The sequence below is a fragment of the Phalacrocorax aristotelis genome, chromosome 8 (genome assembly GCF_949628215.1).
Source record: "Phalacrocorax aristotelis chromosome 8, bGulAri2.1, whole genome shotgun sequence".
In the NCBI taxonomy this organism is placed as follows: Eukaryota; Metazoa; Chordata; class Aves; order Suliformes; family Phalacrocoracidae; genus Phalacrocorax; species Phalacrocorax aristotelis.
The window spans coordinates 31,614,690-31,637,719 of NC_134283.1; the positions used below are offsets into that span (position 1 = coordinate 31,614,690).

The window sequence follows — 23,030 nt, forward strand, 5'->3', positions numbered from 1 at the left end:
GAAGCAGAGGTGAAGAGCCAGCAAACTGCTGCTGAGGCACCAGGAGTCATTAATGCCATTTCCTCAGAGAGACAAAACTCATCGTGCCACCAGAGAGCTGGTCCCAGCATCCCGACTCAAAGCCTCTCTCCTCCACTTCGGGAAACAGTGTGACAGAGACTGTGCACCAGGGTGCAAACAGGACTGGGTATTACCATGTGTTTGGTGCCTTTCTGTGGCATGTGCAGAACTCAGGAGTATCAGGCTAAGACCCAGCTCCTTCTCAAAATCCAATTTTTAAGAAAATCGTTTCACTGTAACATACATACCAAGCATTCAGAGACAGGGCTAGAACACAGTTCCTAAGTAGAGTAAATGTCCACATGAACTCAAAGCACAAGGAAAATCTACCTTCCTAAGGTAACTCCTGTTTTCTACAGGTTAGGAATTTTTTCTCAAGAAAGCTGACTTGACTGCCTATCTGCCGAAGGATGTTTCATGGAACTATTAGACCAAGTGTTTGGAGAGACAAAAGGCAAGTGACAAGCCTCAGCTTGTTTTTATTCACTTCACTAACGCAAGGCTTTTTCAGACTCTTGCTTGTGGTGTAATCCTACTACCAAACGCTCATTAATGTTTAAGTGAACCAAACCAAGGTTTTCAATAAAAGCTAACTGCAATCAGCTACCACATATCCACAACAGCGATAACACACACGTATGCACATCAGTCTGGGACTGTACACTTTTAACACATACAACCTGTTCATTATGAAGCCAATATTTCATTGAGTTGTAAGGATTAGCTGCTAATTACTAGGCAGAAGCCCTTTATTAACATGGATAATTTTCAAAATTCTGTATAACACTGGTCACAGTTAAAAACAGATTTTTAAAAGTCAAAACCTCAAGTGCTTTCTGATGTTAAAATACAGCCATCTCGTCTTCTGTGAACACAAAGAGCCTTGAAAGTTGCATACTGAGCACAAATACACACATGCTTTGCTTTGCCAAGTCTATTCTTAAGATTTTTACTGCTTGCAAAATTGCACAGATTTAAATTGTTCACATTAGAGTAAGACATGAAGTAAAATATTTACCCTAATTAACATAGTAGGAACAGGTCCAAAGCACAGATACTTAGACAGGCCCACTATAATTATTTCAGACAACATGTAGGACTAAGTTTAAGACATATTAAGACCTGAAATAGCTCCATATACCTATTTTACATTAAAAGACAGCGAACATTTAGTTTTATAAACAGTCTCTGAAATAGATACTAAAATCTATCAATTTTATTTAGTAAAATGCATCTAGGATTTATTGATACACTTTTCAAAGAAAAACTCCCAACTCTTATGCTTCTACAAGAGCATTTGTAGTCTTACAGAAATGATGAAAAATTACAGCTGTTGTTGATTATAGGTACCAGATGAAGGTTTGGTTGACTTTCAATAATAAATTAAAACAATTAAAATCCACAGGGATTTCAAAGCTCCATGTGTAAATATCACTTTGTATGAAAATGAAACCCAAATGTGGGATGTCAACTCTAGAAAACTGACTAACATTAGATATGAAGCAGTCACTTAGATCATACAACTGCACAGACTTATTATTTTAGAAACAAATTTCAGAAGAAGCCTGGCAGAGTTTTCCTTGCCTGACACAGAGTATGGTTCTCTTATGGTTTTAACACACAAAACAGATATGGAAGGGACTTTCTTAAGGGTGACAAGGTAGTACTCAAGGGTCAAAGTTGTAATTCATTTCAGGAAAGGGCACAATTTGGATGAGACCATGCAAGTAATATTAACATCTTAAAGATAATTAAGAGAATCAAAAGCACAGAGGTGACAAGTTATCCTTGCAATTATGCTGTCCATTATACACTGCTGCCTTTTGAGAGTTGTTTTTGACAAGCTAGAAGAAACACCGTTGGCAGATGTGGAAAAAATTATGAGTATAGACTTCTGAGCCACATGATCAATGGGAGCCGCAATAGCTGATACAACTATACACCATACAGCTGTAGCTGATACAGCTAGCCACACGCCAGGATCATGATTTGTAGTAAAGACCCTGACTACAGCCCAACTTTTAAGAAGAGGCACTGCAGACTAAACATTCTGTACCACTTGACAGAGAAGTACAACAGAATTATCACTTTTTTTCCACTGAAGCAAAGTGAAGCCATATACAAACTTTTTCCATTTTTCCTGCATTCTCACAGGTGTTCAACTCAGTAGGGACAGTAGCAAGCAGAAACTATTTCCATTTAAAATAATTTCACTTCTTTAAGACAAGTGAAACTATCTTTTAAAAGGTAGTACTTTATTGCTATCTTTTAATGTGATGTTAGTCCAACATGGGATTGACCTCAATCAACTCAGATTAACTTCCTGCGTAAATTTATACAGACATTTTTCAAACACCACGTTAGCTTTAGGAAAGGCTGAGTATGGGAACAGGCCCCAGTATTTACATCTTCAAAAGCAACAAAAGTTATAAATATATTTTTAAATGTACAAATGTCATGTAAATAAGTGTCAGCTTATGCAGCTCCCCAAAACTTTTTAGGAATAAATATATCATATGAAAGAACTGTATATCTCCATGGTATCAGCCCTGAGGTATAAAATAAAAGCAAACAAAATAAAATTATAATTGAAGCTCATACTTGCATATGATGACCATGACTGTCTATTTCACTTTATTTTTAGTTAGTCCCAGATATGCCCTAGAGAAATCGAAATTCAATATTTTGAAAACAAGCTGGCAGAAAGCCACACTACCTAAAGGAGACAGCTCTCCAGTCAAAATGAGGGGCACATTTTTATGTGTTAAGTCTTCTATAAAATAACTTCCATGAAACTGAGATGTGGGGGAAAAGGACACTCCCTCCCTTCCATAGACCTCTTTCACATTTTTAAGCCTGTTTTTTAAGAAAATGGAGCATATATTAGATTTTGTTAACTTCCTGTGTCTTACCCCACATTCGTCATTCCCCATCTACTAAGAAGTTCATTTCAACCATGCTTGACAGATGAGCCAAAATCCCCCCATCACCTCCAAAAGTTAAATTCCTCCAGATCTTGTGAAAACATAGCAGCACTACAGGGAACAGAAGCCCATAGCATGCAAGCAGCATTCAGTCCCAGATACCAGGAAAGTCCATACTTTTGAGACCACCCTAAGCACACCAATGGCTAAAAAAGCTTCAGAGCTTGTAATATGACCAACCTTTAAAGGAACCTTACTTCAGTGGTCCCTGTGCTCAGAAAATTACCGGTTTCTGATTCCCTTTATGATTTGTATCACCTCCTCATCTGCCCTTGGCATTTGCTGTCATGTCTTGGAATTCTTGGGATAACATCCACAGACTACTCACTCACTGCAGGGGTGAATCTGCGCTATTGTACTGACAGCGGCAAACAGAACATTTTGATCATTTATTTCATGCTTATTTCCCACTCTGGAAACAACGTCCATGTTTACCTTTCAAATAAACAAACGATTCAACTTCTCCAGCAGCAAAAGTCCAGGGATATAATTCCTTCCAGAAATTAATGGAAAAATATATACAACTTACCGGGAGAATGAAAGCTAAAGATTCTATACACCCAGTTATTACTGCTCTGTATATTTTTTTAAGAACTGCACATAGCAAGTGTAAGAACAGATCTCAATCAAACTATTGATACAGGTTTACACTGATCAGTGGCAGAAGAGGTTCTGATCAACTGAAGGAAGGAATAATGGCTTGATTACACAATAAAAATCCACAAGCACTTTTGCTCTTGAGTCAGCAATAAGACCAGACAAACTTGATTCACTCATCTAAGCAGGCAGCTTTTTAAGATTTGGGAAACTTAGAACAAAACTAAAATATAATAAAGTCTTCACAAACAAAAACACCTCTACAGTATTTTCTACACCTAAAGACTTTGTATGAAAAAGGAATTTAGACCAGGGCTTGCAGAGATAACACTTTTATAACTGTTCCAATTTAAACACAAACTATTCTTCAGGATATGCTACTCACAACTACTTTTACATGGAACAACACTGGCATCCAGTGGCCAATTCAATTAATCACAGAAGTGAATTACTTCAGCTACCCTCCTATACTTCTTTTGACTAGGAATCATCACTTTATTTATACAAGACAATCTAAAACTGGAGGATGTTCTGAAAAGTTTGCATACACCTGAAGTATTACACAAAAAGGTATTTATAAATGCACCTCTTGTAGGAGAGAGATTAATTTACCTGGTAACGCAGTGATGAAGTCCCGTTGTAACATGGGCTTCAAGTAAGAGTTAATATGTCCATGCTGATAGTGACACATTCGTGAAATAAGGTGTTCCACAAATTCAACTTGATCTGATTCAGACCACTGGTCAAAATATTTAATACACAAGTCTTTTTCCTTTTCGTAGTTTCCTTCCGATGGTCTTTTTCTTGAGACAATCACAGATGAAGTTCCATTACTTATCTGTTTTTAGAAAAGGAATATCAGTATTTAAATATAAACAAGAAAAAGAACAGCTTTAGAAGAATTCTCAAGGAAGAAAATGTGAGAAGATGCAAAGAAATAATCAACAGAATTAAATTCTAAAATACATTCTTAAAGCTATGAGTTATGCCATACAAATTTCATCTTCCATAAATAAAGATGAATGAAAGGACCTTGCTCATAATTGCAAGTTACTTCTTACACTGAAAGACTTCAATTCCCTTACACCTCTTACCATTTAAGCATCAAGGAATTTAATTCTTCTTAAAACAAACTTTTCCAGATTAAACCAGTGGTTTCTGCTGTACACTGCAGTTTGCCTCTACTGCATACTGCAGTCTGCCCCCACAAACGATTTAAATGGGTTCCATCAGCTAAAACAATGCACATTTAGAGACATACCAAAGTTAGGTACTTATACTCTAACACAAAAATTCAAGACCTTCAATGTCAGCCTTGAGCTGCTTGTCTATAAGTGAAAACTGAGCATTACACGATGTCAAGGCCTCAGTTTGTTTTTGAAAAACAGCTCATGTTAATGTTTGGGGCATCCACATAAAAACATCCTTAAAATCCTGGGAGCTTTAGATACAACTAAGGATGCTGCAAGAACACCACCCCAGGACTTAGTGCTAATTAGTCAATAGAACCAAAAATTGATGCCAGGCTCTTCTGAGCCCTTCAGGAGACCAAGATGCCTGCTGGGGAACAACTGCCAGCTCTCTGAAATATTCCCAAACTTGTTCAAAGCAAATTGGTTAGAACTTCTTGCCATGAGAAGGTGTTGAATTTTTCCTTTTCAATGACAGTCACATGCTCAGAAAGGTTGAACTGTATTCCCAAGTATCCTTTGATGCAGAATTGTCCCTTCAAGGTCAGCAAAAACTACAAAATCTGAGAAGATCTAGTAATTTCTCAAGTGTTATTCATCAGCGTCATCCTTCACTTGAAGGCTGAGCTAATTTTAGGATGATACAGTCAACTACATGCAAGGATGATTATGCAGACGCAAGATTTGGAAGTTTCTCAAAAGCAGGAACATATAAACACATGCCAACTCTCTTTCTATGCAAATGTTAGTCCTACCTGCCACAGGGTATTTTTCTTTGGAGACTCATCTTCATTCTGATCCTCCATTACTGACGTGTTCTAGGAAGAAAAAAAAGAATTATGACTTCAATTTTTTATTCTATGGCAATTCCTTGCTCTACAAGCATTATGAAAATGCAAATCAATTAAACAGATAAAATTCATTTTCCCAGTGAACAGAATTATCAAATATTTCTGGCCACAAAACCTGGGTATTGTAAATAAATTCCCTTTTTAACTGACATATTTATCAATTTCATTTACTGTAAAGTTAACTCCCAACCCCTCTTCAGTTTCCTTTGACAAGTTTTCATGTAGCCTTTCAACGCTCTTCTCACTGGGAAATAAATTCACTTTCATCCTACTCAAGCCAAAGTAATTAAATGTGTCAAAGTAATCAACTAGCACTTTCTGCCAAAGTTAAATTGCATATGTCTAGTTGAAGAAAAAAAAAATCACTATACACTACTTACATGCAACACAATATGATTTTTTTTTTTTCCAGCTCTAGCTCACCACAAGGAGGAGGGACTGTTCTCTGCAGAACGTCTCTAATTCACTGCCACAGTCTGTGTCCTATAACCCTTGGCACTCACCATCTTTCTTCACCCTGACTTAATTACAGTGCTTTCCCCACATCATAACTGCTTCTCCCTACTGTTTTCTTTGCTTTTCTTCAAGAACAAGATGTAAGAATTTCTATAAACATTCAGCTGCAAATGTTTCTTTTAGAGCTTACCTCACTTTTTCAAAATCTTTCACTCATTTCTTCCCTTTTTCTTTTTTAATTTTCTACTCCCTTTTGCTGTCCTACCACCATTACCACCTATTTCCACCTACCCACTGGTACCCCACACGTAGACAATTACTGCTCATTTAGCTTCCCACCAACCCTGTCCACCCTGCCATTCACACCCAGGAGACACTGGCTAACTGGCAGAGGGCTATCATGAAAAACTGAAAGTCTTAAAACATTGTCTGTATTCATTTCAGCCTTCTTCCCCGCTACCAGCTGTCTCAGCAGAAAGAGGAACAATGCACTCAAGTAAAACACATGATGGAATAAGTCACACAATTCCTTTACTCTTGCCATCATAGATTATGGATTAACCCCTTAACAACTACATTCAACCCCCATTCAAAACACAATTCCACCTCAAAAGCATTTACCACTTCATCTCCTCTTTCTTGTGTAAGGGATGTACCAAACCAAAACCAGAAAACTTGAAAAATTAACAGTATTACCCTGACAGGCAAGCCTTCCTCCACCACCTGACTACAGCGCTTTGTCTGAAGTTTACCCTGAACCCTTTTCTGCCTTGCACTTAGGTATAAAAAAGCATGCAACACAGACAAAAGACTGCATTATGAAAACTATGTCCACTGGGTGATGGGAAAACTCAAGTCTATCTGGTTATGATGCACATGATAATGACAAATACAAGCCCAGGACACGGCTAGTGAGGAATCCGAACATGGACAAAGGCAGTAAAGGTTTTGTGTTACTCCACAGATACATGTATTTTAGTGTTTCTGGACTACATAGAGCAGTAACGCTGGAAAAGTAAACTACCCTTTCCACATTTTCAAAATTACAGTCTTTTGAGAGTCATTCCAGTTATTCGTAACTACACACTGTTCATAACCAGTACTGTTACTGATCTGCAAAAAATGTGCAAATGATGCTCTCCCACCGCACAGTGCCACAAGAGGGAGCACAGATCAGCTGTAGACTTACTGGTACCCAACTGGCCCACGCCAGCAAACATTGCTCCAGGGAATTACACACAGTTTTTTGGTTTTGGTTTTTTTTTTTTGCGGGGGGGTTGTTGGGTGTTTCCGTTTTTGTTGTTGTTTGGGTGTTGGGTTTTTTAGTTTACTTTAAAATTTGAATGTGTATAAATACTCATTACAGTGATATGTTGTTTTCAGTTACTATGTGCTTAAATGAGTAAGGAACATCTCATCCTCTTTTTTAGTAGAACAATAAATACTTGCACCAATCCTGTGAGCTAAGAGCAAGGAACAGGAACTCTCATGGAGAATATCAAACATGGATGGCTTGGGTCAGCATATTCGGCAGAAATCCCACATTACATCAATTTAGCCCCAACTTAACTTTCCTTTGTTAAGTCACAGCGAGACTCTGATATTGCTTTCTTCCACTCTTTTATTGGGAAATGTCTCAGATCATAGCCTATATCCCAGGGAGTTAGCAAAGAACTGTCTCCTAAATGTTACATCTTTTCATTCTAGGAACATATAATAAAGCTATAGCAGAGCAGCACTGCAATGCAAAGTGTGCAAACACACATACTTCAAAGTGATCAGACTTCCACACTAGGCTATTGATTGCAGAGCAAGTTTTTATCTTCAGTGTGCACCTGCTCAATTCTACTGTGCCTCTGCTGCTGCCTAGAGAAAGAAAACTAGGCAGCAGACTTCAAGGAGATGCTACAGGTTTGGCATGTCCACTGATACAAGGGAGAAGTAGGAAAACTGCATTTCTCCTACCCCTCTCCACTTGTACCTCTTCCTTCAAAGTATCAGAGCACAGTCTTGGCTAAGAGGACAATGTCTCAGATCCACAAATGGGCAACCTGGCACAGGCAGTACTGGTGCTGAGAGATAGCTCCATGACTTCTCAACATCTGGGCCATGAATATGAGGGCAGACTGCATGGATTGAGTTTTAGGCTGGAAATAACATTGTATTTATCTATTTAATTGGGAAATAGGTAGCTGCGTTAATTTAATGGTATCTACCAGTGTGTTTATTGCTTTTTCTCTTTTCCCATCCTAAACTCACTCCATGTTTTCTTACTATATTTTCGAGCTTGAGGGTTCTTTCTACTCCCAAATATATAGCTTTTTTCCCTATTATATCTTTTCTTCCTAATAAATTCTCTCTACTTCTGTCTTAAAACACTTAACTTTTGGGGTTATTCCCCAGATCACATACACCATAACTTAACAAATTTTACATATTGTACACAGACTCTAATGCGTCTCTAAAGCACTTAAGCCCACTAACTGAAGACTAAAAGATGATCAGTGGATCTTGTCCTGGTGTCTGGAAGAAGCAATTAGACAACTCTAATCTGTCCTGTACATCCACAGCACTTGGCAAAAGAGTAATTTCAAAATTCCTAACAGCTGGTGTCACTAGCCCTCGCGGAAGGCCCCCAAGCTCTTGTGCAAGAAGGAAGATAAGCATCTACAAATTCAACTCTTCCCTCCATCAGGTTGTTCTCTTCTCTCCATGTGTACCTTATTGTTTACCCCACCCACCCTCTACATAAAGCTACTGTGCTGGCCGCCTCTGCAGTTTTCCCAAGCAGCTTTAAAGTGGATTTAACATGGACATGGACTACACTCCATTTCTCTGCAGCTCTGCTGCTGAACAGCATCAAGACCTGGTGCAAACAATGACCTCTCATTCAGTTACTCTGGCAGGGCCGTGAGCCCCTGCAATATGACTGACCTGCACTTGAAGACTCAAAGAACAGGCTTGATTTTTTTTACCGCCACAACCACAAGAGCCTAACAGCTTCTCACAGTGGAAGTGTAACTTCTAAATATTGTCAATTAATCCTGTTTATAAGTTCATTTTTTCCAGAAATTCTTGTTAAGTTGCTCACAGCTCTTGCAAAAGTAGAATGATATTTCCAACCAGCTGTCATTCCTTAATTAGTCAGCCTGCAATAAGCGCTCTCCCTCCCTTACTGGGAATGGCAGCAACAGCAAAGTGATAACAATGGGTCTAAGGATAGATGTTTTCCATTGCCTTATAGTTGTTATAACTCAGCTGAATAAAGTTACACTGAAGAAAGCCTCTGTCTATTTTTAGTAATGGTAACCAGCAATAGCAGTCAAATTTACAAATTGCTCTACAAGCTGTAGAATTTTAAAACCTTGTTTCCTGAAGATTTGCATCCCATATTCCTTGCCTAGTTCTGCAGCAACTTCAAGGTTTCTTTAGTCTTTCTGCTCCACAATACCTCAAGTCTTTGGGATTTCTATGAGATGTAGATGAACATGGCAAACGGGTTCAGAAGTTACTTGGGGAGAAAGAGGTACTGACAAGCAGCGTAATTACATAAAGCTCATTTCCTTGGAGATTATGAAAACCTTCCACAGTGAAAACAACCATGAACCTTTGCCTAAAGGCAAAAAATTTTGTAGGTATTATAAAACTTCATAAATCAGTTTCAGTTAAGATCGTTACATACTTGGTAGCAACTAAAACTGGCATCTCGAGCATAGTAGTTCCACATTGTGTGGCATTAGGGGCAAAAGCACCTAAATTTCTGCAGGTGAATGGCACTAAGCCTGCAAGGCTCATCTCACTCATGAGATATATGAAAAAAAGCTGTATCTTTCCTAGCAGAAATCTACCAAACCTGTGCAGGCTAACCAGACTTCTACCAGATTTGTGTTGGCTACAGGCAGGTAACAGGTTTCCACCATGCTTCAGGACTTGGGAGTGCCTTTAGTCACTTAATTGACTCTGAAGAGAAACAGCATGGTGCAGCTTTGTTCTTTAACCCAGTTTTAGTTCCAGTATCGAGACAGCAATTATAAAGAGATAGCAGTAATCCTGGGAACTGGGACAAGACACACAAGCAGCAGCAGTAGTATCCAGCAAAGCAGACAACTTCACTATGTTTCTTCAGTGAAACACTTCTCCCTACCAAAGAATGGATTGTCAGTATACAAAGGATGGATGGACAAAACTGGACAATAGCTGTGTTACCTTGAAAAAAGAACACCTGTCTTCAATTATTATATTTCCAGCCATAATGAAAGAGAATATGATAGAAAACAAGAACGCCTATTTCCCACTACCCTTGAGACTACACCAGTAATTCTGACCTGACTTAAAGATCAAGCCAAGACTTCAAAAATTTAATTTTTGAGAAAATTCTTGTTCCCTGGAAAAGATATCAGGACATTTCAGTTAAAATTACAAAATAAGCAAACCTAATCAAAACAGTTCAGCTGAACATGCTCTGACCTCCTTTAGCAAGTCACATCTACATCTGACTTTAGAGAAGTTGAAGAAACAATAAAATATAACTAATACATACTTGGATAGCTTGAAGTCAAACACAGCAGATTAAGCCTGAGCTCTCTATACTCAAATTGCCTTCTGAAACCAGCTCTCCCAGCACAAGGATTGCTGAAGGTATTAATTACATGTTCACCCAGAGGAGGAGAGGAATCCACTGTCCTATGTGACAACTGGACCACATCAGTAAGGAAGAAGGCTGGGTAAACATCTTTACCATCTAAAAAGCAATGAGCACATGTCCCTCATGGCTTCCTGCTTTTAATATAGCAAGAAAACCCTGAATCGTTTAAAGCATTTCAAAATGAATGCAAGCCTTTCCTTAGAGCATAATGGCCACCATTTTCTAATCCAGGAGCCTGTTAAACAGTGTTTATTAACAACATCTTGATACTTCATTAGGGATAAGAGGGGATATTCTTCTTTTAACTAAGATACTCTTAATAACAATGTACCATAGCACGAACTCTGAACAAAGTTGGAGAACCACAAACCTAAACTGCAAAAGATTTGAATCAACTCTTCTCACAGCAAGGACCAAATCCCTTACTTCCCACAGCCCTCAGAAATCTGTATACACCAGTCTATAAAAATACATTGCTTCAAACACCAAGTCAGAAACAGGTGGTCACTGACAAAGTGTGCTAATACTAAGCACTGCAAAGATTCATCACTTCAAAAAATTTCTTCAGAACCATAGCCATAGGCTACGTGCAGAGGAATGCCATAAAAGATTGCCATATCAAAGGAGCAGGCATAAAAAGGTATGGACAGTTATTCAAATCTGGGCAATAAATATGTTTGGCTTCACAAAGAAGACAGGACCACCAACAATATACCTCTAGCTGCAGGTTTAACCTCACTCATGTTGCTTATAGAAAATTATTCCTTGCATTATTTCTCCATTAACTACGTAACAAGATAAAATATCGGAGTTTTTTTTTAACTTAGTGAGATAATACATTTATGCAGGAAAATAAAAAAAAAACCTTGAGAAAAGTAGAAAATAGAGCCCCCAGCCAAATTAATTTCCAAATAAAGAGTTTGAAAATATTTGATGGTAGATAAACTCAATCTACTGTCCAGTGACACTATAAAGTACTTTGAAAACAAAACTCCAAGGTTAGGTAGTCCTGCAAGGAACAGGGAGATAGACTTGATAATCCTCATGGATCCCTACCAACGTGAGGTATTCTATAATTCTAACTTGAAAGTTAACTCTGCTGACCATGGATGTGTCTATATTTGACATATGTATTAGGAACTGCTTGTTTCAGCTTAAATTAAACTATTTATGTAAGCACTAGGGATCTGCACAAATTAAGCTCAATATGCATAATTTCTTACGTAGCTAGCTATTCTCCCAGTTGCCAGGTTTTATTTTAGTGTAGTTATTGCTGGAAGTTCAAACAAAAATATACTTGAAATACTAAAAGAGTATACCAAGATCCAACAGCTGAAGGCAAAATTAGAAAAAACCCTCATACCAAAAATAAGGCATAGTTTTTATTTGGCCTCTAACTAACCATCAAGAAGTTTACAAGAAGACAGCGTAAATTCAGTGCCAGCAGACAGTTACCCAGTTTGTGTTTAAAGTCTCTAAAAACACACACACTGTAGTTTGACAACAAGTTGTAGATGTGATGTTTTTAAGACACCTAATATTTATACATACCCAGTTTGACACCTCTCAAAGGCCTACTCTACTGTTAAGAAAGTTTTGTCCAGATCAGTAAATCCCCCCAAAACAACAGTCACCTGCTCCTGCCTCTCTGCTCAAAGAAAATTTCAACTAGTTTTTCACCTAAATGTTCCAGAACAGTTATTTTTGCAGGTTCAAAAGAATACAAGCAGGTACTAAACAGGTTCTCATTAATCGCGAATGCTTTGATGACTGGCAATTAGTACCACTATTTTAACCTTGTTTCTCACGTATCAGTCTTCACCTTAACCTCATTACAAAATAATTTGCTGATCTTCTGTAAATATCTAACTGCATTCTCTTAACATTCCGTATATCTGACTTAACATGAAGTTGGTCTCAGAAGTCAGACCAGCGTAGGCTGTGTCGAGAGGACTAAACTACATAACTTGTTTTCAAAATGAAGTTACACATGAAAATTATCAGCAGTTCAGAATTACTCTTCTGATCCAATTCTACGAAACGCTAAGCAAGGGCTCCAACTTCATCACAGAGCTTTTGGTGATGGCACATCCTTTTAACAGGCAGTTGCATGCACAAACTGCAGTCTGAAACTACCCCCTAGAGCCGTTAATTTGGTAATTCATACACCAACCTGCAAAGCACAACTGCTGATGAAGTAAGTACCATAAGAGCAAAATCACCCTGCTGGCTTTTAGAACTTCAGAAACAGTGCAATACAGATTCTCATAAACATTAGCATTAAAAAAAATTTCACTGATTAAACTAGCAGTCAATTTAGGATGCAACAATGTAATAATGTGCTACTTTTGTCTGAGTTACCAGCTATTTTCAAGCACGCATGTATTTCCACTCAGCAAACAGACATCACTAGAAAAAAGAAAAATCAAGCAACATCCGGTGTTTTCAGCAGCAGGTATAGTTACTAGAATTAAATGGGGATGATGTTTTTGATCCATCAGCCAATTTGAGCAATCCATGGGTTGTTTTTTTGTTTTGTTTTTGGGTTGGGTTTTTTGTTGTTTCTGTTGGTTTTTTCCCCTCTTTTTTTGTAAATATGTAATAGCTTGTTACTTCTTAGGGGCGGGCTTACCTCAACAGGTACTGTGGGATCATGTCTAACATAGTCCTTGCATAACAGTTTCAAACACACCCGAAGACCCATTTAATTTTCTGAGTGTCTGGAGTAAAGAGTCAGTAATCAAAAACTGCTTGTATCCATCCTATATTAATACGTTGAATTTACAAGGACAATGAGTACTAAATTGTGTAATTATAGCAATTTGATGACTCATCCCTGCACCATTCCAAGTACTGAACTGTGAAGGCTTGCAAAACTTGCACATCATGCAAACTGTTTTGCTGAATTGAGCCTCACGTGTGTGTATATGTATTTTTTTAATCACTTTCTCTTCACCTGTCCCTCAAAATAGAACGTACTAGTTTTATGCAGACTTGCCAAAAAAAAAAAAATGGCAAATGCAGATTTAAATTCAGATAGGCAAGGTTTGGGGGCTACGTTAAGCCTTGCTGTTATATTTTTCACAATGTCTCCTTGCTCATATCAAGCTGGTAGTTGAAAAAAATTTGAAACAATAATAATAATAATAATAATAGTAAAAGAAAAACTTAGGTTGTGAAAGCATCCAGCAGTAAGGGCAGCTAGCAAGTCTTGCTGCAATGCTCCACCTGAGGCTTACTGATCATGTTTTACTTCATATGAAAACTGGCTTAATTTACTAACCAGCTGGACTCTGCAGCCCTTCCCCAGCCTAACAGGAGGTTTAATTATACTTTCAGCTTATAAGTGTGGCTTGTTTTTCAGCTGTCTCAGTTCATGCCTTTAACTATACAGTCACTCAGCCTTTCTTGGCAGATACTATATGTGTACAGTACATTAGTAATCCACTTTCTTGCCAAAGCAGAAAAATCTCAATACTTAAATGGTATATTAAAGTGTTCATTAGGCTTATCATTGATATCACTGCAAATGGTTGCAATTGCCTTCCTAAAACATTTCTGAATTAACTTCCACAACTCTAGAGTACAGATATCCCAAAAGATAAATCCTTTCCGCCTGCAGATAACAATTTTAACAGTAAAATGTTTACATCAGAATTATCAGAAATACAGCTGCGACAAACTGGCTGTAGAAACGTACACAGACACTAGGAGCAAGGTGCTGGTTTTCTTTTTGTTTTTTTTAATTAAGAGAAGGTCCCTCAAGTTCTCAGCTACAATTACTATTATTGGTTTTGCACTAACAATATTGCTAATGGTTCACCTAATTAATTTTCCAAATAAACCTATTTAGGTAGAACCTATTTGCATGTCTAATTTTAATGCATCACTAAGTCAAACAGTTTTTCCTCTGCACATTTAAACCCCAGGGAAACTTCAAATCATGTTACCTATACAGTGAACTTGTTGGAACTACTGAAGTAAAGGCAACAAGTTTTCAGAGCTTCCAGATTTGTTCAGACCATTTGCATCTACAACTATGCCAAAAGCTACCCTAAATAACTGGATTTTGTTAGGAAGCTAGGAGGATTAGATATGTCAAAATTGGGGTTTTTTCGGTATAATGGAAACATTAAGCAGGATTTACTACCTTAGAAACTGTCTCAATACCTAGTAAAGAGCCCCTTTAGCTTTTATTTCCCATATAAAAAACACCACAAATGAAACTTGAGGGGCAAATACTGGCTCAAGATTATAAGAGCTTCTTCCTTCCAGAGCAAAGAAACCTCTTCACATTCACTCATCTATTCATTTATAGGACTTGTAAAAGGAAAACAAACTCTTTAGAAAGTTGCATTTCACTGCTGACTGCTCAAATTAGTACATCCATCAGAACCACTTTAACCAAGGAATTTAAGCACACAAACAGCAGCTGACTTCAAGGACTCTATAAGCAGCCAAGACATTTTAGAGCTAATGGATGCATCCCTGCAACAATGTATTTCTACATTAGCACTCAGTTTCAAAGCCCTGAGCCAGCTTGCACACACCTCCTAAAAGCCAAGTAGTTCAAATGGAGTATCGTTACCAGAAGTGTTTGCACTGGGTGGACACCCTAAGTCAGGCGCAAGGCAAAATTCAAATTACACTTCATGCTGTACAACACAGCTGTGTACAAAAGCTGTAAGTTGTACATTTTTCTCTGCACTGTGTTCATGGGTAAACAAGGCAGAAAACACCACTCTTTCCTGCACAATTAATAAGCCCGTTAACAGTATTTCAGATTAAAGGTATAACAAGTAACATCTCAGAAGCAAATTTCAGGCTAAACTAGTAATTAGATTACTTCAGATTCATCAAAAATAAATTAACCTGTGTTAAGATTAACTACATTTGCAACTTGGCTGCCTGCTGCCAAGTTAAAATACTTCAAGATTATTCCTAGATTCCCAGAGGAAATTTAGGTTCAGATCTCTGCTGCTGGTTCCATGTGAAACCAGCTCTGCCCAAATTTAGTTACCTCAACACGCTGGCCGGAAGACAGGCACAACCCTCAGCACAAAGGTGTCTAAAAAGCTGTATGAAGATCAGGACATTAATGGGCTTCAGAAATACAGACACTGCAGCCAGTTAAAGACCAAGATCATTAAGCCATTTTTTCAAAATCCGATCAATTTTTTTCTCATATTCCCTACTGTTTAACCCATGCACTGGTGCCTGTTACCTTTTTCTTCCCTTAAGATCTAGAAAAGATCTGCAGCCCTTTAACCCTCGAGCAAAACAATAAAATGGACCAGGGGAAGAGAAGCAGAGGACACACACTTCCAGCCTGAAAAAAAATGGCTAAGCACACACATATATCAAAGCGCACATAACTGAAGAATAATTTAAAAATAAGCAACTGCAAACAACTACAAGCCTACAGCCACAAATTCACTGGTATTAAATACTAATATACTAGGATTGGAGATTCAAAAGAAGCTATAAGCTTCAATTAAACATTCAATACTTTTCTCCAAGCACACCTATGTATTTTCTCCAATTTTTCTAGGACCAGATTCTGGCACTTCATCTTCTATATCACTCCTTACTTCCCCTGGCCAACAGAACCACATCAGAATTTAGTCTTTCTTTGGTTTTTGCTCTTCCCCAAGGATTAGCAAAGCCTTAACCGATTTTGAAGAGTTTCTATACAAAATTTTTCTGTAAAAGTTACAAAAAGGTTACTCAAAAACACTGAGGAGCCTGCAATAATAAAATTGCAGTAACCCTCCAGTATTTGTCTTTTGCAAAAGAGAAGGTATTTGCACACAAAAGAAATACAGAAGAAGTAGCCACTACAATGAAATAGTCAATAAAATTAAAGCCTAAAACAAGTCTGCTATTCCGAGAAAGAATCCAGTGCTGTTTTAAGTTCAGTTTTTTCCTCCAAAGATGTATGGCAATGTAGTCCAGATTTGGCAACTCATGAAACTATCAGTCCATCACAACTATTCAGGAAATCCCAATTACTCACTCTCCTAAACACAATCTTTTGCTTATACACAATTTCATTGTGTTTTGAAATTGCTGATATCCAAGCAACCGAAAGCCTGGAGAAAGCTTTATCTCAAAAAAGGCTGTGGACTAACTTCAGCTAAAGAAAGAAGCTTTCAGTAATACATGATGTAAAAATATACCCAAATCATTTTTTCAAATATCCACTCAGCCTCACCTAGTGTTAGCCAGACACTCTGCATTCAAGCGCTGATTTTACCTAGGTATTAAAAGGAATGTGCAATTGTATAATTTAGATTTCACATTATTTATATAATGGATGTCTAAATGTTCCTGACCTGTAAGGCCAGCACCCCTTCTCCCCACAACTTCAAGTTACAGTTGATTAATACAAAAAAACACATCATTATAAGACTCTACAGAAAAGGATTTGAGAACGGGAGGAACAGTTGCCCAACATCTCATGTTCCTCTTTTAGGAAGATTATTTTTATTCTGTATCACATCAGTGACTTTACGTTACAGAACACCATCTTGTACTGGTGTAAATGAAAGGTGGCAAGCTGTTGTACGGGGCAGCAGATCAAAAAGGCAGGGGACAGCTGAAACCAACATATTGTGCAACGAAGCCTTGAAACCAAAGCTGTGACCACCACAGCGTGCCAGCAATCGTATCTCACTTCCTGAAGACAGTTGGGTTTGATGTCACTTCAATAGGAAAACTGCTACATGTTTCTTTTACTTATGAACAAAAGGATGGCATTATACAAAAGTGCCAGCTATGGTTTCTGTGGCCCAATTCAGAGTCTGAAAGGGCTTTTGCTTCCAACAAACTGCACTGAAGGATAACTTTGATGTTAGCAGGGCTCAAAAAAATTTAATAGATACTGCAGGACAATATAAAAGTCTCTACAGTAAAGTGACAACAATCATTTAGCAGCAGGCATCCTGCATTTTTACTGTTCTGGCACTGAACTCAAAGGCATTCGGCCTAATTCTTACCATTTTTCCCAAAACACGTACTTACATATAAGCTTGATATTTTCAGATTACATTTGCTCTAACAACCTGAGCTTAAGTGTACAGAACTGTACATGGACTCCTGTACCATTAAATATCTTTTTGGTATTATATGCCTTGAATAAATTCTCTAGTTCAAGCATCTTCAAAAGCAGACAAAGTACTGTAATTTTCAAAATTCAAGTATGCATTCAAATTCTACAATCATATATACAACTTTAAAGATATCCTCACTTGATCCTTCCTTAAGTGATTTTTCAAGTAGGGCTTTTAATTATTAGCTACTGAATAACTCACAGTGAAAACTTAAGTCCACTTTTATTCATTAGTGTTGGGAGTTTTTTCTACCAAATTTAAACTTTAATGGCCTATATGCATTCAGTACAACGATGTTCAACATTTATCAGTTACAACACACAAGGGAAAACAACTCAAGTGTCCATACACATGCCCAAAGATGTTTGAATTCAAATACTTTATAGTAAATATTTAGCAGTTTATTTCTTTAAAAAGGTTACAAAAAAGTAAAACAAATACAAAAACCATATGAGAAATGATCCAAAGTACATGCCTAAGGCCCGGCTTAATAATTGCATTAAAAATTATGTGTGAACTTCAGGAATGCAAAAAAAAAAAACATGTAAGAATTAAAAAGCGAAGAGTTCAGCTTCAACAGATGAGAGTTTCTAAAAACACCAGTGCAATGCCACTGAACAGAATTAAATGCTTAAAAAGTAAGTTAAAAGGTTGGGATTAATACAACCTGTGTTATTTCTCTAGCGCAAAGTCAATTAAAACTTCTGAAGTATCTGTAAAATTCACTTGTCCAAAGTACTGGGAGACCATAATGTGCCACAAAGTCAAGACTTTCTGCAGTGGTGCTTTGCAAACATGACTTTTGCCATAAAAATATTAAGTAGTAAGAGATTTTGATTATAGTTTCTTCTTTCTCTGCTGTACCACTTCTTCCATACTTGACAAATGGGTATTGGTAAAATTTGCTCAATCCTGCCGTTGGGTTTGTAGACAGCTCTCCTATCCTTGACTCCGACACCTCCTTTGATTTACTTGGTTTCTACCACAATTTCAAAGGATCACAAAAGCCAAACCACCTATGTGAAGACTCTCATATGCCACAGCCTTGAAGGCCTACAGGGCAACTCATCAGTTGCAAATAAAGGAGGCCCAGGGAAACCTAGGAATGGCCTGTCTGTTAAGCACCCCAGGAACATTTCACACTGAAAGAATAGATGTCCTTATGGTGACGACTCTTACAGTGGAAATATTAATATTGGTAAAATCATTACTAACACTGATATCAAGACTGCTGCTTAATTCTCCACAAGCAAGGCACCCGATCCTTCTGCCGGTGACACTTCTGGTAAGAAATCTGACAGTACTGCATGAAGACACTGCACAAATGTAATTTCAATCTTGGTAGGAAATATTTTATTATAATTTTCTGTTTCCTTGAAAACTTGTGTAGCAAATAGACCAAATACTTGCAAGGAAAAGGACTATACCAAATATACCTGGAATAGACTACCTTGCATTTCCTTCTCCTAAGAAAGATTTTGTTCCCTCCCAGCCTAAGTGTGGCACTACTAGAAGGCAGGCAGAGAGCAGGGCACATGACCAAGCAAATTTCTTTGCACCATAACAGAATCAGACAGCAAAAGTCCTCTTTTCCAAAGGACGTTGAGAAAGCATAAGCACAAAGGTGTGTCTAACAACATCTCTCCACTCCAAGACACAGTCTTCTGCAGATGCATTGTAAGAGGTATCAGTAATAACAGCTCCTGCCCACTACTTGTGAAATATATTAAGCTTAGTGTGATTGGCTTAGCTTTTCTGAGGAACATGAATTTATGTTTGAAATTATGCTCATCTGTTGCAGCAATGGCTCTGGCTTTACTAAGGCAAGGCCTAGTATCTTGTGTTGATACATGAATCCATCATGAAGAAATGTCCTCGCCTCCTTAGGGACATATCCTTCCCAATCTGAGACGACAGACTGTGAGGACTAAATGGTACAAGAGAAACACTAGCAGAAGGCTAGCAAGTCACCTAAAGGAATAACGACCAGATCTCTAAACTCACATTACTTATCCTACGTTCAGAAGTCCCTTCTGCAGCAGACAGCAGCTTAGTGAAATATCTCAAAAGGGAGTCACATCACCACTTCCTCCTAATCTCTATGGTAGAGATTACTGATTAAGTAAATTAATGACTTTTGAATACCAGCAACTTCTGAAGCAACAATAAAGGTGAGAGAACTGCCCACCAACTAACAGCCACAGGTGAAATAACTTGAAAAGCTGTTTAGAAAGAGAACCAGGCTCCTGAAAGAAGTCACTCTTCTGTTCAAGCAAGCTTGCCACATGGGGACAAAGAATATGACCCTTAGTGCTCTCTAAAAACTGCTCAAAACACCGAAATCAAAAAAAAAAAAGCAGCGCTCGTATATACAAAGTTGTTTAAACCAGCAAAACTCTTTACCCACAAGCAGAAAGGTTAGCAGTTCGCAGCTCTCAAGCAGCCCCACCCTGGAGAAGACACAGCAGATGACCCCAGCTTGCACAGCAGTTTCGCAGCCTGCCTTTCGCCTCCCAGCCTGCAGCTGCCATTTGCCACACGCTTACCACAGACCAGAATGAACACAGCCGGACCCCATAGGCAGAAGCCATAGTCAGCTACAAGTGACTGATATGCGTCATGTCTGGAGAAAATCAGGAACCAGAACTTACAGATATTTAGTCCATTTGCTTGTCTTCTGATATCAGGGAACACACTTCTGCTCCTCAGTTAAGGAAACTAAAGAGGAAGAGCTCTGGTTTGTAGCTTAACACTAGCTCACTGGCTGAAGTTTAAAGTAATCTAGTAAGTAACCACACTCTTCTACTTAAAAATAAACAATATGAATTGACCCAATAAAGAGAAGATCTCTCTTCTTGCCTCTGAGAAGGAAGAGGCTTAGTTAATAAAGTCATAAAACTGAAAGCACTCAAATACACAAAGGATGACTGATAAAAGTGCTTATCGCACACCTTCCTTCAGATAATAAATCATACTTAGTGGGGGAGAAAAAAACTCACCAAACCAAAACAGTCCCTGCATTTTACATTTACTATTTACTATTGCTGTCTAGGCCTAGCAACAAACCGTGGCTGCACCATCAGGAAGCACCGCAACAAGATGCTGTCACTGAAAGAGACTGCAGGGAGAGCTGTACTTGGCTCTCCTGAGACCACGTCCGGAGTACTGGCCTCAGTCTTGGGCACTCCACTACAATAAGTGCACTGAGATACTGCAGTGTGGTCTGGCAGAGACCACCAGGACAGCTACACACTGGAGCGGGGAGGAAGGGGAGGGAGAAGGAAAAAAAAGTGGGGAAAAAAGTAAAATGAGATGTGGTAATACTTGCAAAACAGTTGTAATATATGCAAGCAACACTAAATTGAGCTGTCACATCAGTCCTCAGAGTCTGCAACACACACATATAGAGAACTAAAAAAAAATCCCCCCAAAACAACCAACCCACACAAACCAAAAAACCCACCAACCAAGATTATAAGAAACTGCTGAAAACAAAATCCAAACTGCCATTAATTTTGAGAGGAGACTCCAGCTTCAGCTAGAAGAAACAACAATACTGGGAAGGACTGCTGCTTTACAGAATGGAAACTGGACATTTTAACATCTACAAACTGGGCAATTCAGGCCATCTCACTGCACAAAATGGCAACAGGCCTACTGCACAGATATCTTTAATAGCTTCTACAATACTATACTTGGGTTTAAAGCTTTCCATCTCAGGAAGAAATCTGTTTAAAATAGAGGGACAAGCACAAACATTTCAGATACTGGAGAGAACACTCTGTTCCTTCAAAGAAAAGGCATCAAATATGTATTTCTTTTTAATGGACCTGTTGGACTGTTTCCAAAAAGAAATGGTAACAGTCCCACTCTTTTGAGGCAAAATACCAGAAAGCATGTCAAATAGGTTCAAAGTAATTTACAAATACTTGACAGAAGAAGCAAAGCAGTTGTCTGGCTATGACAACTCATTTTAACAGCCGCATAGAACAACAGAATTTTCAAAAGGATGCAGACTACACAGCGACAGGCTATTCATCATTTTCCGACTTGTGATTTCGTGCACTGTAGGAAAAGGTTTTAGCAGAATGCATCTACTGCACTCATTGACGTTTTAAGAATACTGTTTCATGTGTGTGCCTGAATTTGTACTGTGAAAATGACAGTACTGCTATGAAAAAGAATGCTGGAGTTTTCACGTCGGTAAGTCAGGACTTCATTTTCAAATACAATTTTTTCCAACTAGAGTTTCCGTTGTATTTTCTTCTGGTAATCTGAATAGAACCATCAATGAACAGAAACTCAAAATTAATAGAGAATAGCAAACAGAAGCTTAAGAAAGTCAATGCTAAATTTTATCTCATCAATAAATAGAAAGATAAACTGCCTTCTTTGTGCCCCAGCTCAGCTGTGATAGCACTGAGATTCCTTATTGCTAAGAAATAATTTCCTTTGCAGGGAATGCTACTGTAAGGAATAAATATTAAAACCCTAATGCTCCAGAACCCCACATGCCACCGGCAAATAGTAAGTTCTTCTGAACAGTAATAAATTATGAATAGTCCAATTCAAAAGGCTTTTAAGACCACGTTTTTTTGAAGACAGCTTCCAGTTATGGAGAGGAAATCAATACACTCCTGTTTTAATCTATAAGCAGGAACGACACTGGCAAGAACTAAGCCAATGTCACCTTTCTACTACTTGTCCATCACCAGGACACGTGGTGTAAGAATGAAAATGCAGATGAAGAAAAACCTATAGAGCTGGACATCCCATTGTGCAGAAGTCAAGGATAAAGGACAGGTAAAGCAAAGCGCACTATCGCAAGCCTACGGACCATGAGGCGAATGGGCTGGGAGGAGGCGGTAGCTTCAAGTCTGAAAAAGGCCCTATGTTAATTTTAAGATCTGACCTCTGGAGGAACAAGTCCACTTCTCACGCTGGAAGCTCTGGAAGTGACAAGTTTATTGTTCCTGTAGTGCATCAGTCCCCTGTTAAAGCTTCCAAGCTATATACCCCACATGCGAATATAAAAGGAAGAGCAGGGTGCTAAATACAATTAGGCTGAAAATTTTAAGAACAATAAATGGAAAGGTATAGAAAAAAACCAATATGTTGGGGTGGGTCTACATAAG

At 38.2% G+C, this 23,030-nt stretch overlaps 1 protein-coding gene across 6 annotated transcripts in view; it reads right to left on the reverse strand.

Annotated features, from left to right (window-relative positions):
• FBXW11 (F-box and WD repeat domain containing 11) overlaps window positions 1-23,030 on the reverse strand; it is a 76,378-nt gene that overhangs the window by 31,702 nt on the left and 21,646 nt on the right. For all 6 annotated transcript variants that reach the window (XM_075102221.1, XM_075102220.1, XM_075102222.1 and 3 more), the window contains 2 exons: window positions 5,587-5,649; window positions 4,254-4,479 (listed from right to left, as the gene is read on the reverse strand). In XM_075102221.1, the coding sequence (XP_074958322.1) occupies window positions 4,254-4,479; window positions 5,587-5,637 (277 nt within the window). In that variant the 5' untranslated portion in view covers window positions 5,638-5,649. The remainder of the gene's footprint in view (window positions 1-4,253; window positions 4,480-5,586; window positions 5,650-23,030) is intronic.